The sequence below is a fragment of the Eublepharis macularius genome, chromosome 9 (assembly GCF_028583425.1).
Source record: "Eublepharis macularius isolate TG4126 chromosome 9, MPM_Emac_v1.0, whole genome shotgun sequence".
Taxonomy (NCBI): Eukaryota; Metazoa; Chordata; class Lepidosauria; order Squamata; family Eublepharidae; genus Eublepharis; species Eublepharis macularius.
The window spans coordinates 81,344,839-81,362,849 of record NC_072798.1 but is presented as its reverse complement, the minus strand read 5'-3'; the positions used below and the strand labels follow the sequence as shown (position 1 = coordinate 81,362,849).

Below are 18,011 nucleotides of genomic sequence, written 5' to 3'. Positions count from 1 at the left end.
TCATACATTTATTTTGACTTGGCTCATGGAGGAAGTATTCCTAAATAACTCATGCCAAGGATATATATTACAGTACATTTTACCTGAATTAAAAGTTCTCTTTATCTTACCAAATCAACAAATAGATTATTATAATATCCATTAATAATACTATCATTTTTTAATAAACAGATCAACTAGTTGTTCAGTAATGCATGAAGCTTCTTGGAAGGAAGTTCAAGTTTTAAATTTAAAAATGCTTTATAATTTTCTGGGAAATCATACAAAGTGGTAAACTAAGGTATAGTGTCTATAAATATGATCATTCAAAACATCTGCTTTTATCTCACACTGTCGGTTCTAGATTTTAGCTTACATCTGTCATGTGTGAACTTGTTATGGATATTTTATATTATACAGCTGAAACAGCTGCTTCAATAATTTGAAATGAATTCCCAACGGGTATTATTCTGTACTAGTATCGCCACTGTGTTACGCTGTAAATAATTACTTAATAACATGTATATGCAAGTTTTGTCTTTGAAGATGTGTGCTAAAGTAAAACTTCAAAAAAAGAAAAGCAAAAGGACCCCAGGAAAGTTCCAGAAATTAAATTGTAATCAAAAGAGCTACAGTCTTACATTTTTAATTCCACAAATATATTTTGTTAAATATTTTTTCTCTCAGCAAATAATAAAAAATAGAGCTGTGATACTGGTAATAATAGTTTATTACTAATAAAAGTAGTTTACCTTGTTCAGATTCCAACTAACAGTTTTCTAAACACCTGGGTTACTCTGCTACAAATATTACTGCTTGAAAGTAAGCTGAAACTGTTAATCAAATTAAAAATCCTCTGAACAATTATATAAGAAGATAGTAGCCATAACTCGCTGGCTTCTAAACCAATGTTTTGACAGTTCAACTATTTTTTCCTGTTCCACAAACTTCCAAAATATGGATTCCTTCAGGGAAAAGAGGTATGTTATTCACTGCATACCAGACATTTTATTTATATGTATTTATATGTGGTTTCATGCATTTATCTGTTAAATTCTTTTCAGCATCTAACATACATTCTTTGGACCAGTCACTCACTTTCTATCCAACCTATCTTATTGGATGGTAGTTGTAAGGATAAAACAGAGGAAGGAGAAAAATGGTGCAAGCCACTTTGGATTTCAATTGGGAGGAAAAGTGGAGTATAAATAAAATTAAAAATAAAAAGACAAATATGCAGATATATGTATTGCATTTTAATTATGAGCTTGAAAGAGGGGTTGGAAATAATGAAAACAAAGCAGCGTTAGGGAGCAGATTTAAGACTCGTCTTGCTTTATTTACTTACTTATTTACTTATATATTTATTTAAACTTTTCTTCCCTTGTGGTTCAAGGCAGCTTACAGTAATAGATCAAAAACATTTACAGTTTAAATCAAAACAAAATAACAGTCCTCAAGTCCCTCCCCTCCCTTTTAAAAACGCCTGTCAATTAAACCCTCTCAAAAGCCCTGGCAGCACCTTTCAGCACCTCCTAAAGATCTCCAAGTTGGGAGATCCCCTCACTTCTTCAGGGAGCCCATTCCACAGAACAGGGGCCACAATAGAAAAGGTGTGAGCTCTAGTCAATGCCAGATGGGCCACCTGAGTGGTGAAATCATTGGCAGATGGAGGCCTGAGACCATAATTGGCACATGGGGACATACTGAAGGAGACAGTCCAGGTCGTGAAAGGCTTTAAAGGTCATAATAACCAATACTTTGAATTGAGCTGGCACGGCAACCAATATAGTTGATTTAAAATGGGCAACATATGTTACCAGTGCCCATCCCTTGGCAATAGTAGGGCTGCTGCGTTTTGGACCAGCTGTAGTTTCTGGGTTGTTTTCAAGGGCAGCCCCACGTAGACTACATTGCAGTAATCCAACCAAGAGGTTACAAAAGCATCAATCAGTGTGGCCAGATCAACTGAGTCTAGGTAATAAGAGAGTTGGTGAACCAGATGCAACTTCTAGCCACAATGCCACCTGCATTTCAAAGAGCAGGGCAGGGTCCAGTGGCATCCCCAAGCTCTTAACTTGCTCTGAAAAAGCCAGTTTCACTCCCTGTAGAATATGAGCCTTTACCTCTGTCTTGTCTAGATTCAGCTGGATTTAGCAGCTCAGTCTGCCTTAACCACCTGACCATAGCCTTAAAGCACTGGTTGAGAACCAAGACAGATATAGCTGGAGGCTTGGATAATGAAATATAGAGCTGGGCATTATCAGTATATTGATGACAGCCGACTCCAAAGCTTGAGACAATCTAATTCAGCAACCTCATATATATGTTAAAGAGCGTGGGTGATAGAATAGAACCCTGTGGCACTCCACAAGACAAATCCCACCCAAATAATTCTGCATCTCCAGTGAAGATTCTGTGTGCAGACAGAAAAGAGAGGAACCACTGAAAGGCTACGCCCTTAACACCAACTCCATATTCAAACTTTTCCTCCAGCTTTCATGTTAATCAGTTAGATAACTATTAATAGAATTTGAAGGTAGTTACTTCAATTTAAATAGTATTTTTACATAGGTAAAAAAAGGAAATGGTAGTCCCCCAAGCAATCACCGAGCCATTACTGACCTGCAGGGGGACGCCGTAGCACTCATATTTTCTGAAGGAACCACTTCTCTCTTTTTTCCCATTACCTAGAGAGAGGTAATAGAGAATGCTCAAACCATTGTAATAGCTAATTATAATCTTACAGAAACATCTTTCCAGAGGTCACAGTATTGCCTTTCTAGCTGCAGCCATGATCTCAAGGCCCAACAAAAATGTCTGTCACAGAGTAATACCTACATTTTTAAGTGGTCTTTACATTTAAACACTTTGCTTCTTCAGAGAGCATCATTACATTTAGATTTTTCTTCAAAGGGTGTTAATTAGCTACATATGTCATTCACCATTAATTTAACTGCGAGGATAAGCAATCCAAATAACCAAACTTTAGGATGGAATTGTTCATTGAGCATCTACAGACTGGGGTTTGCGTCCATGTCTGAGAACTTTTCAAGGAGGCTATATGTATAAGCAGGGCTTCTTTTCAGCAGGAACACGGTGGAACAGAGTTCTAGAACCTCTTGAAAATGGTCACATGGCTGGTGGCCCCACCCCCTGATCTCCAGACAGAGGGAAGTTTAGATTGCTCTCCACACCGCTCAGCGATGTGGAGGGCAATCTAAACTCCCCTCTGTCTGGACAGTAGGGGACGGGGCCACCAGCCATGTGACCATTTTCTCCGAGGGCAACCCATTGAGTTCCACCACCTCTTTTCCCAGAAAAAAAGCCCTGTATATAAGTTTTAGCACCAGGTTTGCATCTCCATACACAAATGCCAGAACTCATCCCATGTATATATGTGGTAGCTGTAGTATGTAGAATGACTTGTCATGTGAATCACTCCATTGCATGTAATGTTTCCATGCTTCCTCATGGGAAAAGCATGTATAATGTAAATACTGAAAGACACTTGGCAGAACCAGTGTCTTCTAGACTCCTAAAAGTATGTCCAAACGGGGCTCCACTCAGGGATCAGGTGACCTCATCCAGCATGGCCGGTCCTCAACAATCACTTGTGCCGTGAGCTGAGTTTACTTCCACCTGCATGGCAAATTGAGGGAACAGTGTACGTTCTATAATTTTTAAGTGTACCCTGCTCTTGATAGCTGAGTGATGGCAGTTTGGTGTGATGGTTAAGAGCAGCAGGATGCCAATCTGGAGGACCAGGTTTGATTCCCCACTCTTCCACTTGAAGCCAGCTGGGTGACCTTGGGTCAGTCACAGCTCTTTCAGCCCCATCCACCTCAGAGGGTGTTGTGGGGACTGGGAGACTCACTATTGGTGAACCAATGACTCAACAAAAAGCAGCTTTGTGTGTTGCAAAATTCAGATTTTCATAGTGCTGAATTATTTTTCTTTTATTTTAAATGCGAAGTATACACAGGATTGCCACAGCTAAGTGAAAAATGCATTTGCCTCTTTCTATTTTACATTAATTGAGAATGTGAGTCTAATTTCTAAAGTTGTGTTTAAACGTTTTAAAAATTGCGTCTGAATTACGATGCAGGCTTTTGCTTGGTGGCCAGATTTGTTGGCTGAACACGCAGAGAAATTCTGGTCCCTCTTTACCGTTGACATGGATTCAGCGCTGGAAGCCCAGCCACAAGACTCCTGGGATAGTTTTCCTCTCTTTCAGCTGCTAAATAACTTCCTGAGAAATGACTGTAAGCTTTTCCAAGTTTTACTGGTTTGGTCTTTAATCGTTATACCTTTCAAACGTTGACCATGCTTAGCCTCTGGGATGTGTTGGATTAGAAGTCAAAAGAAATGTTTTAAATTTAATTAACTTAGAGTGAAATCCTAAGCAGAGTTACTGTAATCTAAGCCCATTGTTTTCAGTGGGCTTAAGCAGTAGGAACTCTGCTTAGGATTTCACTGTTAATGTATTTCTACTCCACTTTTTGCTACGTTCATGAAGGATGCAATTCTGAACACATTTACAAGTGAGTAGACACTATTGAACTCATTGGGACTCAGAGTAAATGTGCAAAGAATTGAGCTATAATGCAGCTCTTCGTTATTACATAAATACAGTAAAAAATAAATTCCTTCAAATTCCTAACAAACGTTTGTGCAGGCTGACTGTTACGGGCCAGTGATGAAAGGAGTGACGTAATTCCCAAGCGTTATGCCCTGTAGAGAGCCTGAGTCTGAAATCTGCAATGTGCCATAAACAATGTTTCCCAAACTGTGGGTTGCAAAGCCTCTGAAAGTGGGTCGCAGGCCAGCTGTCCCTAATGGCCACCCCTGTCCTTTGCAGTCCTCTCTTTCTGTCCTCTTCTTCCATGCTAGCTTTTCACATTCTTGCTTCCCCCGCCTTTAAAACAATAATGGGGGAGAGCCATTCAACAATTAATAACTTTACAGGTATACACACATTTTCCTATGTAAAATAAAATCACCATGTGTGAAGTGGCTCTAATAAGAACCAACTTCAGTGCTTTGAGGAAAGCTCTTGACCTGTATTTTGGAAATAGTACCTTCCATGTCATACATTAGTTGGTGGGTTTTCTCCTCACTGCAGATGCATGCTGATTAATAAAGAATCAAGTAAAATGTGCCTTGATGGCTACTAGAGTGAGCTTTTTTAGAATCTTAAAAGAGGATTAGAGAGAGTAATGGGACAAAAAGAGGGTGGTCAAATCCTTCCCCCTCCACACATGCATGGCTTGAAAAATGAATGTTTCGTGCTTTGGAAGACTAGGACAAAATAACAAATGGTGACTTTTGCTTCTCTAGAAACCAGATTCTAAGCCCACAATTTAAACCTGGTGTGCATAAGAGAAGAAGATCTAGTTTGTTATTTTGTATTACGGGTTTGCAGTTTGGGTCCGCAATCCAGAAAAAAGGCTGTATTTTTGCTGCTTCAGCAAAATTTGGCTTTCCTGGATCAAAATAAAGAATAGAGCAACAAGGGACACTTTTGCAGTTTAGCCCAACAGAAGCAAACTAAAGCAAAGGAATACCTGGTTCTTGTGGCTGGGTACCACTTGGTTCTGTTTTGTGGTGTACTTCCACTGGCTGAACCCAGTGCCTGACTACTGTGAATGACACTGGTTCTGTTGGGCTAAATTGCAACAGTGTCCCTTGCTTCAGTTTGGTTTGGGTGGAAAGGGTATGAATCTTTGCTGTAATGTTGGCCCCTTTGCTTCACTTTGGTTCTGGGGGGATTCCATTCCCTTACTTCAGTTTGGTTCTGTTGGGCTTTCTCTGGGATGAGCTTGCATTTGAAAATGTGTCTTGGCCATAGCAGCTTCGCCCCGTGTGCTTCTGCAGTGGGAGTCAGCCTTGACATTTTCCCCATAGGAAACAATGGAGTGGCTGAAGGCATCTGTTGAAGGGCCCACAGAATTGGCCCCCAGGGTCCATTTTTTCTAAAACTTGGGAGGGGAGTATTTATAGGACAGTCAGGAGTAGGTCCCCTGCAAATTTGGTGGAGTTTGCTTGAAACCCCCTGTATAGCCCCCAGATTGATTTCTCCATAGGGGATAATGGCCAAATTAAACTGAATTCCTGTTATAGCCAAACCAAATTAGAGAATCTGTACCATATTCTGAGAATTCTGAATTTGAGGGGGGTTCCTCAAATACCAAATCTGGATTTCCTGATTTTGTGTGTGTGCGCACACCCCTATTTTGCACAGTTCATTGATTACAATAAACAGCTGTCGTTCCAAATCAGGATTTCTTCAGTTTCCTAGCTGCATGCAGTGGTCGAGGCAGGAGATGTGTGTAGGTCCAAGGATTCCCTGGCTTGTTTTTGTCATGAACAAACTGAATTTTATTGTTTCAAATCTTCCATTCCTGGGTAAGGTAATTGGGAGGGCAGTAGCGGAACAGCTACAGGTATACCTTCATGACACCTCTATCATGGATCCATTCCAGTCCAGCTTCAGGCCCAACCATGATACGGAGACAGCCCTGGTCGCCCTCACAGATGATCTGCGGCGTCACCTGGATCATGGCAGATCAGCACTGCTGATACTTTTAGATCTTACAGCAGCGTTCGACACGGTCGATCGTAATCTTCTGATCCAACACCTTGCCAATGTGGGGATTCATGGGATAGCCCTGCAGTGGCTGAACTCCTTCCTTTACAATCAGAGACAGAGGGTGGCACTTGGGAACATGTCCGTTCACCATTCTTTGGTATGCAGCATCCCTCAGGGGGCGATTATTTCCCTGATGCTATTTAACATCTATATGTGCCCCCTTGCCCAGTGAGCTCGCTGCTTTAGGCTGCGTTGTCACCAGTATGCGGATGACACCCAGTTCTATCTACTGATGGACAGCCAGTCTGATCTCACTCCAGATTCCTTGGCCAAGGGTCTTGAGGCTGTGACAACATGGTTACATCAGAGTCGCCTGAAATTGAATCCCTTGAAGATGGAGGTTCTGTGTCTGGGTTGTGGGGCAATTGAGCTGGGGACCTGGGTCCCAACCTTCGATGGGGTACAGCTGAAACCTTCATCAACAGTGAGGAGCCTCGGTGTGACCTTGGATGCCACAATTTCAAGGGAGGCCCAGGTTGCGACCGATGCCAGGTCTGCTTTTTTAAATCTTTTACAGGCCAGGCAACTGGTGACCTATCTTTCGCCCCAGGACCTGGCTATAATAATTCATGCAATGGTCACCTCCAGGCTAGACTACTACAACTCAGTCTACGCTGGGCTGCCCTTGGGCCTGACCCAGAAGTTACAGCTGGTCCAGAACACAGCGGTACAGATCCTTACCTGAACGCCAATCCGAGTACACATTCATCCTGTGCTGTGCCAGCTGCACTGGCTCCCAGTTGAGTTCCAGATCCGGTTCAAGGTGTTAACCTTGGTGTTTAAAGCCCTTCACGGACTGGGACTTGCATACCTGTGGAACCACCTCTTCCATTACGTCCTCTGCAGGGCATTGCACTCTGCAGACAAGCAACTCCTGGTGATCCCTGACCCGAAGGACATCCATCTGGCCTCGACCAGGGCCAGGGCTTTTTCTGCCCTGGCCCCGGCCTGGTGGAACGCTCTCCCACTGGAGATCCGGGCCTTACGGGACCTGTTACAGTTCTGCAGGACCTGTAAATCGGAGATGTTCCGCCAGGCTTCTGGCTGAATGCCAGCGGGTGTCTCCCTTCTTCCACCTAAGACTACCACTTTTTCTGGGACTGCCCTCAGCCATGTGCTATGCCCATATATATGCCCATATATGGACTCCCAACTATTTATTTAAATAGCCTGTGCCTGGACTATTTTCATTGATTGTCTTAAGATTATTATTGATTTTATAGTTTTATGGTTAATTCACTGTATTTTACGAATGTTGTTAACCGCCCTGAGCCCATTTGTGGGGAGGGCGGGATATAAATCAAATTAAATAAATAAATAACAATGTGGTAGGTTTTCTGGTCAGTAAAACCTGGACTGTCTTGACCTGTATTCAGAATGTAGTCCTTCCAGTATAACGTTTTTCCTATTGACCACCCCAAACGTTGCTTGTTTCCTTACGAGAGATAACTGTAAGGCTTGAGTATATATGGTTCTTTCCCCCTCCCCCCGCTTAACCTTCTTTCAATTTAATAGATAATTACTTTAAATAATTACAAGGAAACTGGTTCAGGAAAGGAAGACACTCTTAAAATGAGACAAAATGTGTTTTCATAATGAAGCAATTATGAGCAACATTGTAAAGTGCTGCCCAGGGAAACCGAAACACTTAAATTTAGGCGGCAAACTGTGTAATACATGCAAATATGTATATTAGAGCCCTGGCCCCTTTTTTTAAAAAAGAAAGAACATTGTGGGGGAGAGTTTGGAGCAGAGAAGTGGAGGACATGGGAAGGATCATTCTCCACCCCACCCCACCAGCTTCATCTCTCCAAATGTCTCCAAAATTGTTGGGGAGGAAAAGATACTAGGATAATATTGCGTGCATTTGTGTATAACATCGCTTTCTCCAAAGCGGCAGATGTTCAAAGTTGGGTCCTGTGATCCACTATTGTTCTAACAAAGGTAGTTGGTATGATATTTTCTGGCAATGGGGGCCATTTGGGAATTCCATAAATGCCATGATAAGAGATGGGATGGATATAAGCAAGATTTGAAAAAAAATATATAGGAAAGCTTTTTGGAAAATTAAAGGGGATCTTTTCTTCATCACTATTGAAAAGCAAACCCTTGACTTGCCTAGTCACCTTTTTGTCTCCTAAGGAAACAAGCAAGTGGCAAATGACCATTCGACAAGGACCCCGTTTCCAAGTGAAACCTACCGCATGGTGCTTAATCTTTAATTAACAGCCCTTTCACAGAGTTAGCACATTAAAACCATCAGAGAGAACACCCCGTGCTTATAATATTGATGTCACTGCGTCTTCTTGTAATGACTAATAAGCATTGAGGGCTTAACTATTAAAGACAGGTCTATTGCTGAAGACTTTCGCCTCTTTTAGAAAGAGAGAGAGAGAGAGACTTGCATAAATCTAAAAAAAGAAAAACCCTGGATTGGGTTCTCTTGAGGATAAAAAGGCTAGTGTTAATAATTAACATGGAGAGTGAAGTGGAGTCAAATTAGTCATAATAGAGCCCAGAGTGACTGGTAAAGTCACCTCTCATTATCAAAAAGCTCATTAGGAAATGAAGAGGTGGAAATCCCACTGGGTTATTCTCACACTGAGGGCTGTATTGGAGATTATTTTTCAGATTTCTTTGAAAAAGTAGAACTGTTAGGTCACCATATTGTACATCAGGTTAATCTTCTGCCTTTGAAACATGGAAGGTTGGCACCTGCAAGTTGTTCTGCATCAAGAGCTTTCAATGAATTCTGAATCTGTGAAATGGAAGACAGTTTCTTGATACACTCGACAGGCATAAACTGCCAACAACTGAGCTGTATAATCTGGTGAACGTTGGGAGTATTTAATGAAATTGAGAAGCAGTGTTTGTTTTTACAGCTACTGTTGTTAAAATGCCGTATTTGAAATACCATAGAGTAACAACCAAGTGGGTTGCAGCAGACTAAGCCTTCCCCCCTCCCCGATTTTCTTTCATGGAGTGCAGGATACTGTTGTGAATCCATATCACAGTGGGTCAAAGCCCAACTGTTAACATTTTAGCCAAAATTGTAAAATACAGCATATTTGCATAATGTAGATTTGCTTATGTCAGAATGCACCTCCTTAAAAGAAATTTATTTTTATTTAGTATCTAGTTGAATTTTTATTTACCAAGGAATTATAATACTTAGAAGAGCTCAAAGTGACATCTACCAAAAACACACACATACCATTTTTTTTTATTGCTCCAGATTTTTCATCAGGGAGTTATACTTATAAGAAACCTAGCTGCCTAAGGTCTGGATTGGAGATAAAATACATGCCCCCTGTCCTGTACACATCCGTGTAAATTTATCTTGTCTAGTAAAAGAGATGAGTTTTGTAATTAGTGGCTTTAATTATCACTATTTATGGTAGTTGATTATTTGTTTATTCATTATGTAAGCAGTCTCATGTTGTAAGCATATACACCCTTAATTGGAGTGCATTAGCTACTTACCAATTACGTTCCATCCTTAAGTTCTGAGTTGCAAGATGATTTAGAAGAGGCGTGTACCCTCTCAGATTCTTCCATGAATTGTTAATGACTTGCTGCGCAGAAATGCCTGCATTTTTGTCGGATTTGAGTAGTGCACATGAGTTGACACAAAGCCAAGGATCTTCTCTAGCCCCTTATCTCTGTAGTATTTATGGTGAGACCTAACTGTGGTCTTAGTTCTGTTGTTTAGAACAGACTTCTGTATCTGAGCAAAGTATATCTAAATATATCTCGAAGTCTGTTGTCCGTAAATGTTGCTTCTCATCACGTGTAATGGTGCTGATCCAGAGATTGTCGCACACAACCAGGTATGGTGCAGAAGTAATACTGCAGGTTTATTATGTGCAGTATCACCAATAGTGTATGAGGTTATGCATTCTCTAGAAAATGTACCTTCAGGCACACACACTGTGTACAGATGAGGAACTCGCGTTATCTGTCCAAATATGCAGAGTGTATCTGCACACGGTGGTAGCGAAGCCCACCTAAATATTTGGAAGGCAAATCTTCAGATCCAGCTTGTGCTATTGTTGCATAGCAGCACCCATTGTAGGTTTGCACATGTAGAAGTCTTGCTCCGAATATACAAGCCCTCTTCTAGATCAAAGCTTTGATGTTTCAAATTGGCTCAGCATTTGAAAGTCCCCCCACCAGGGAAACCAGCTGCATTATACAGTATAGCTTTTATGCAGCTTTTTCCTTGAATACCATATTTATTTCTACATTCGAGACAGACACATCTACTTGTCAATTTATATGAACCTATTTAGTATTAGTTCCCCACTGCTCATTGTGCCAAGAATTCCTCTTGTACACTTCCCCCCCAACCCCACAGCCAATTAAGTACTTTTGAAGGCTTTTCTAAAAACAGCAATTTGTTTTCTGTATAGCAAGCATGGTCCATTTGTAATTTTTTTCTGCCTAAACTACATTGAGATATATAAGAATTGCAGAAGAGTACTTGTTTGTGGATGCCAATTCCCAGAGGATTGTGCCCAGTGTGTATATTACATTTTGAGTAGGAAATGGGGCAGACTCAAAGGAGCTATAACTATTATGCATTATTTACCCTCTTTTTCATACAGTATCTGAAGTGAATATATTTAAGCATTTTCACGGAACACAGAAATGTCTTCACTGGTGCCTAAGAGAATAAGGTTCCAGGAAAACAGATGTAGGGAGGGAATTGCACAAATATTACAGACAATACCTTTTTCCCCAGTAGCTATGCACCTCACCTCAGAGGGTGGGGAGCATCCAGACTGAGGACCTCTGATAAAGATTTGGATAGCTAAGCAGGTTTGTGGAGTCCAAAGCTGACCTTATAGGCTATCTAGCCCAACCCCCAACATAATGCAAGAAATCCAGAGCTAGAGCTTTCTAAACTGTCCAGCATCTGCTTGAAGTCTTCCAGTGAGGGAGAATCCCCCTGCCCAGAAATTGGCTCCATTGGCATTACCATTCAGAAGCTTAACATTGAACCAAAATCTACCCTTTCGTAACTTAACTCCCATTAGATTGAGTACTGAGCAGCACTGCACTACTGGCACATTTTCTGTTCATAATTGACCACAATCCTGAGATCTTTTTCACATATATTACTGCCAAGTCAGATGTACCACATCCTACAAATATTAGTTATTTTTCCTAAATGCATAACTTTACATTAGTTCTTCTTTGGTCTTCTATGCAGTCTCACATTGGGGACTGTATTTGCACCGGTCTGCTCAGATAGAACTTTCTAGCTTCTAGATACTGAAGGGGCACTCCTCCCCTAGCACGTGGGCCAGCAGTTAACCGCCACAAGGAGGAGTCATGCCCCTTCTCCCAGTTACTTCTTTGCCTCCAATGAGATAAAGCCAGAGAGGTGTTTATTATTATGGGGTGGGAACTTCTCACTCCCAGATCTTTGGTTCCTTTAGTAAGCCACCACCCCCCAAATTGACACAGGCTTGACCCTTCACCAGCTGTATGAGATGCTGTTGAGCCTCTGTGCATGTCCAGAGTTCTAGCAAGTGGCTGAGCAGAAGGATTGTTGGTGAATCTTGGACAGAGCTTGACTTAACCAAAGAAAAAGTATTTATTGTACTTCAGTAGACTATTAAATACATAGAGTACAAGTGTGTGTGGAGAGAGAGAGAGAGAGAGAGAGAGAGAGAGAGAGAGAGAGAGAGAGAGAGAAGGAGCAGTGTACAAGGCTACAGCTAATAAGAGAAAGAAAACCAAAAGTCGAACATCTAACAGTCCCTTTAGGGTTCTCAGCTAGTACCTGAGACATCCCCTGCTGGGATGAGTGTCCACCGCTTGGGAAGTTGAAGGCCTGCCCTTAGAACCCTCCATTTTTCATCTTGCTGAACCTCATGTACAATAGGCTGCAGAGCCTTTTTGTATTTTATTGTATTTATTTATTTGATTTTTATACCGCTTCTCTTCCATTAAGGTCTCAAAGCAGTTCACAACAATTACAACAGTTAAAAAAATACAAAAATTTAATACATTCAACAAAATCACAATAAAACAACTGCCTAATACAAATTAAATCTAGTCTCAAACCCAGCCTTTAAAACCCTGTGAATAACATAAAATAGCAGATAGATAAAATGTACAACAACTTGCTGGGCCTCACAGTCAAATATTAGATACAAAAAGCATACTGGAATAGTTCTGCCTTGCAGAGCAGAATTTCCAAAGCATCAACAGGTCCTGCTGCACACGAGTGTCTTCCAACAGTGCATTCCAAAGGGAGGGCACCATAGTCCGAACTCCCAAGCTCAAGTGATCTCTCTGGCCTCAGCCTCCTGAAGACTGGGATTACAGGCGTGTGCCACCACGCCAGGCTAGGGCACCATAGTCATAAAGGCCCTCTTCCTGGTGGAAGAAAGTCGTGCCACCCCTCTTTTCCCGAAAGTAGGGAAGAGTTCCCTCCCTTAGAACCAGTCTGTCACAAACTCCATAGTGAGATGGCCTCTTGTCATGTCAGCCACATCTCTCATTCCTCTGGTTTTATGATGTCACCAAAGGGTTAGAACAACATCCCTTAATCCATCCCAAGATGGCAGTTAGAGCAAGTGGTGCTTATTGCCCTATCCTCCCTGCTTTCCCAGGGCTGGATTCTACTACTCTTAAGGGTGGTTTCTTGATAGCACCGGCCATAAAGCTTTTTGTTTCTAAAGTCATTTCTCATTTACTGTATGGAATTGAGATCTGGGGGTGGAAGGAACCAACACTTAGCAATTTGGAAATAATTCAAAAAATTTTCATGAGACGTGTTATAGCCCTGCCAAAAGGGACACCAGCTGCCTTGCTACAGGCAGAACTCGGTCTCCCTTCAATCAGAGCACATGCCCATTTAGCGATTCTCAAATTGCAGGAAAAATACCAACTAACGAACCCTGGTTCCTTCAGTAATTTGAGTTATTTGAGCTATCACCAGCTGCGAAACAAGGATAAAACCCGGTCGGCCTTCCTTAACGGCATTGCATCTCGATATACCATCCCAGATGGATTTGAAAAGGTGAATCACAGGCCAGTATGATATAAAAGACCTGCAGATGTATGACCTCATCATGACACCTTCCCTTTTAAGCTAGACAGTGGGGCAGAAATACTTGCAGTCTAGATTTCTGTCTACTAGAGTTCCAACCCACAGCAAAACAGAAGCAGATAATATAAAACAACCTTAAACAGTACACTCTGTAAAGTTGCAAAGAATTTCTAGACCAGTTACAAAAAAAAAAGCAGAAAATGAACAAGGAAAAGGGTTTCCTGAGCATCGTACAGAGGCACATTTTTGCATACAAGAAATAAGTAGCGTAGAGTACAAAAAACGGTTAGGCAATTATAGGGCTGAAAACAACACTTCAGGTACCATGGACAGCGTTTTAGATAAAGTCTCTAGACAAAGCATCAACTGTCACATTCTCTATGCCAGGAACGTGTTGAGTTTCAAACTCAAAGTCTTGTAGTGCAAAAGCCCACCTCATCAACTTCTGGTGTTTATTTTTCGCCCATTGCAACTACACTAGAGTGGAATGATCTGTTAGAGGAGTAGGAAGGGCCTCTTTCCATAAATAAAACCAGAGACAGTCGGTTGACCAGACAATAGCTAGACACACTCTTTGTCCATCATTGCATAATTGTGCTCCCAGGGAAGAAATTACCTGGTCGGACACATCACAGGATGGAGAAACCCATCCTCCCCCTTCTGAAAGAGCAACCCCCCCCCCTGAAGCATCAGTCATAAGAACAAAAGGCTTCTGGGAATCAGGCGCCTGGAGCACAGGTTTAGCCATCACCTTGGCTTTAAGAGTGTCAAACACAATTTAGCATTGTTCAAACCACCTTGTCTGGTTGACATTTACAGCATAAATCAGTTAAAGGGACAGCAATCTCACTGTAGTGATCCACAAAACACCATTAATATTTATTTGTTTGTTTATTTATTAGCGCTTTAAACTGCCTCTCCCTCGAATAAGACCCAAAGCAGTTTACAACAAGTACAATATCCTGCCAGTCCAAGGAAAGACTGCAGTTGTTTCTTAGTGGTGGTGGTGGGCGGAGGGGTACTGTTGATTTGCTTTCACTTTGGAGACAAGAGGCTGTATTTTCCCCTGTCCCACCTTGCATCCCAAGTACACAACCTCTGGGTGCCCTATCTGACATTTCTGAGACAATCTGCACATGCTTCATGTGCTCTTCCCAAGTATCAAAGAATACAGAAATATCACCCAAGTAGGTGGCTGCAAAGGGAAGCCCTCTCAGGAAGCAATTAATTAATCTTTGAAAGGTCATGTGTCCATTACAGAGTCCAAAGGGCAAGACTGTTAAGTCAATGTGAGTAGTGAAGGCTGACTTTGCCTGAGCCTCAGGTGTTAACCCAAATCTGCCAGTATCCTTTAGAAAGATCAAAGGCGGGTGGAAATGAACTTGGCTTCCCCCACATGGTATCTAACTGTTCATCCAAGGGGGGCATAGGATATTCATCCCCCTGCATGATCACATTCCATTTATAATTATCAGCACAAAAGTGTACAGTGTTATCTTGTTTTTTGACTAGAGCTTCATGGTTTCTGGGACTGCTTGATTGCTCCCAACTGCAACGTCTCTTTAATCTCTTTTCCATGCACTCAACCTGCTTCCCTGTAGCTAGGGAGCAGAAGAGACGGGGGATACCATGCTATGCCAGAGTGGTTCTTCCTGGCCTGTCTAGAAAAACCAAGGAGAATTTAGCCTGGACTTCTTGCATCTGGGCTTTATGAACTGCCATAAGGCCAGGGGAAAAGGACAGCTCCTGAACCCTCCCTCCCCTTATCCCGTCAATGGGACAATCTCTATATCATCCAGTTCATTGCAGTCTCTGCTCTCCTCAGCGTCTGGAGAAGATGCTGTGTCTGCCACTGGCCCCTCTGCCGGCTGCTTCACTGTCACCTCCACAGACAGCAGTTTGGAGCTGAGAGCAGCTTCTGCTCGGCAGCTCTTTAATGGACATGGTCCTTATTTCCCCCCCTCCTCCAGCTGACTCAGGGGCTCTGGTTGGTCTCCTTTCAGGGATTGCTTAGGAGTGGGTTGGTGTGGCGGTGTGCCCACAGGTTCAGCACTGGGCTGGCTGCAAGAAATGGCATTCATGGGGACCCTTTTCCCAGCTAAGTCATTCCCCATCAGGAACACAGCTGGGTGTTTCTGCTGTACAGCCACCTTCTCAAACCCTTGGAACCCCTGATATCCAATGTGGACCCATGCCTTCGGCAACTTGCAAGAGGATCTGCTCTGGGCTGACCAAACTAACGTGGATTGAAGAAATCGCAGAGCCAGTATCTCTCCAAACCTAGAATCGCTTCGCATCAGTCATCACTTGTTCTTCCAAAGGCTGCAAGCCACTCCCCTTCTCCACTTGAGCACCTGAGAATGGAGAAAGATGTTCTTCACCTGTGTTGGGTGAGCTATGTGTGTCCCGGGTCTGAGCCTCAGCCCCCGGCCTTGCTGGGAGGAAGCAAGGGGAGGCAGCCGGGAGGCAGCTGCCCTGCCACCCCAGCTGGCAACCAGGGCCAGAACCTGCCTACACCAGGGGGAAGAAGGCCAAAGCCTCAGAGGACTGGAAGGGGCAGGGGGAGACCAGCTAGTCCCACCCTCCAGGGGGAGGATAGGGGGCTAAACAGACCAGAGGGAAAGGGCAAAGGCAGGGGGAATAGGGACCCAGCAGCAGCCCAAACAGAGCCCTTACCAGCCAAGGAGGAGAAGCAGCCACAACAGCCCAGAACCACACCCCAGCTAGAGGACAGTAACCTAGCTCAGGAGATGCTAAGAGCCAAGCCCATCCAGGTGGAGCTGCTGGAAGCACTCTGTGGGAAGAGCTGGGCAGCCAGCCAAGGGACCACAGCTAGGCCTGCCTTCAGCAATCAGCTCAGCCAGAGAGGCCTGGCAGCCAGCCAATGAGACACAGCTGTTGCTGACCCAGGCAGCCCAGCCAGCTATCCCAGCTGCAGCAGCTTGAGACAGCCCAGGCTAATGCTGGGAGGCCAAGGAGGGGTGTGGCCTGGCAGGCAGGGCCTGCAAGGAGGGTGGGGCAGTGAAAGGAAGCCCTATAAAGGTTGGCTGGGAAGAGCCCTGCGGTGGTGGGTTTGAGGAGGAGCAATGGCATGGAGTTGGAGTAGAGCAGTGAGAGAGCAGAGGCTTGGAGGAGAGTTCTTGGAGGAAGGAATGGCGGAGATCGCAGAGGGAGAGCAGACCAGGTTGAGCAGGCCAGCGAGTGGACTGAGAGGGAGTCTGGGTGAGGTATACCACCCCTCCTTCCACAGAGCAGGGTCCTGCAGCATCCCTGGCACCCCTCTGACGTCAGGGCAGGCCCGGCCGACACCCCGCCCAGCGGCAGCGAGCGCTGACAATGTTATCTTCTGGATCTTGTGAAGGGCAGTCCCTCTTCAGGTGCCTTTCTTTCCCTCAGCCAAAACAAGTCACAGCTGCTCTCTCCCTGAACCAATAGCCTTGGTGTTTGCTGGAGCGGGATAGGGTTGGGTTGGAAACTTTCGTAGGGTGCACCTCCTCCTGCCACAGCTTTTGCAGCCCAAGTCCATCCTCCTCTCCTAGCTCTCCAACTTGGCTCCTTGAGGCACATCCTTTAATACCCACTTTTGCCTCTAAATGCCTCAGTAAGATGGCAGATAGATCCCGGGGGAGAACCAAAGAAGCGTGGCCTTGGTCTGCATTCGGGCGAAAATAATCAAATAAAGCCACCAGAGCTATCTCTGTTCCATAGCATGGTGTAAATCCAGACTGAAACTGCACCAGATTTATCCAAGAAGGCTTGAAGTTGGTCAGCTACTTCTCTCTCAGTCATTTTGCCCAGAAAGGGCACTTGGAAATTGAGTGAAAATTGGCCACATCATTTTTGTCTAGGGATGGTCTTCGAAAGAGGTCTTACGTCTGTGTCCTTCAAGATGAATAGGACAATCTCTTTTCTCCGAGAAACATTAACGAACTCCCAAACCTAACCTTTCACTACCTACCCCAAGAAGCCTTGATAAGCCAAAATGGACAAGTGTCATGCTAAAAGGTAATGGACCGTGCTTTCTAAGCAGTTAGTCTAATTCATCAGATTGCAAGAACTGAATCTCATCCAAACAGTGGTGACCAGACTGCTTTTGGATAGCATTCTATGCTTGTCTGACAGGAATACCTGAGTCCAAATCAGAAAGAATGTGAACAATTTTATCTACAAAATATCTTGCAAGCAAGTCACATCAGGCCCCTGGGTTATCCACATGGTCCACTTGAAGATTCAGTTGAAAGTCTCCTTATCCAGTCATCAGAGCTCTGTTGGATGACTTTACACGGATGCAATGGTGACAGATAAGTGCTCCTG

At 43.5% G+C, this 18,011-nt stretch overlaps 1 protein-coding gene across 1 annotated transcript in view; it reads left to right on the top strand.

Moving 5' to 3' along the window:
- Positions 1 to 18,011, top strand: part of CADPS2 (calcium dependent secretion activator 2) — a 474,548-nt gene that overhangs the window by 346,307 nt on the left and 110,230 nt on the right. Inside the window, exon 18 of the mRNA XM_054988125.1 lies at positions 4,088 to 4,244. Within this exon, the coding sequence (XP_054844100.1) occupies positions 4,088 to 4,244 (157 nt within the window). The remainder of the gene's footprint in view (positions 1 to 4,087; positions 4,245 to 18,011) is intronic.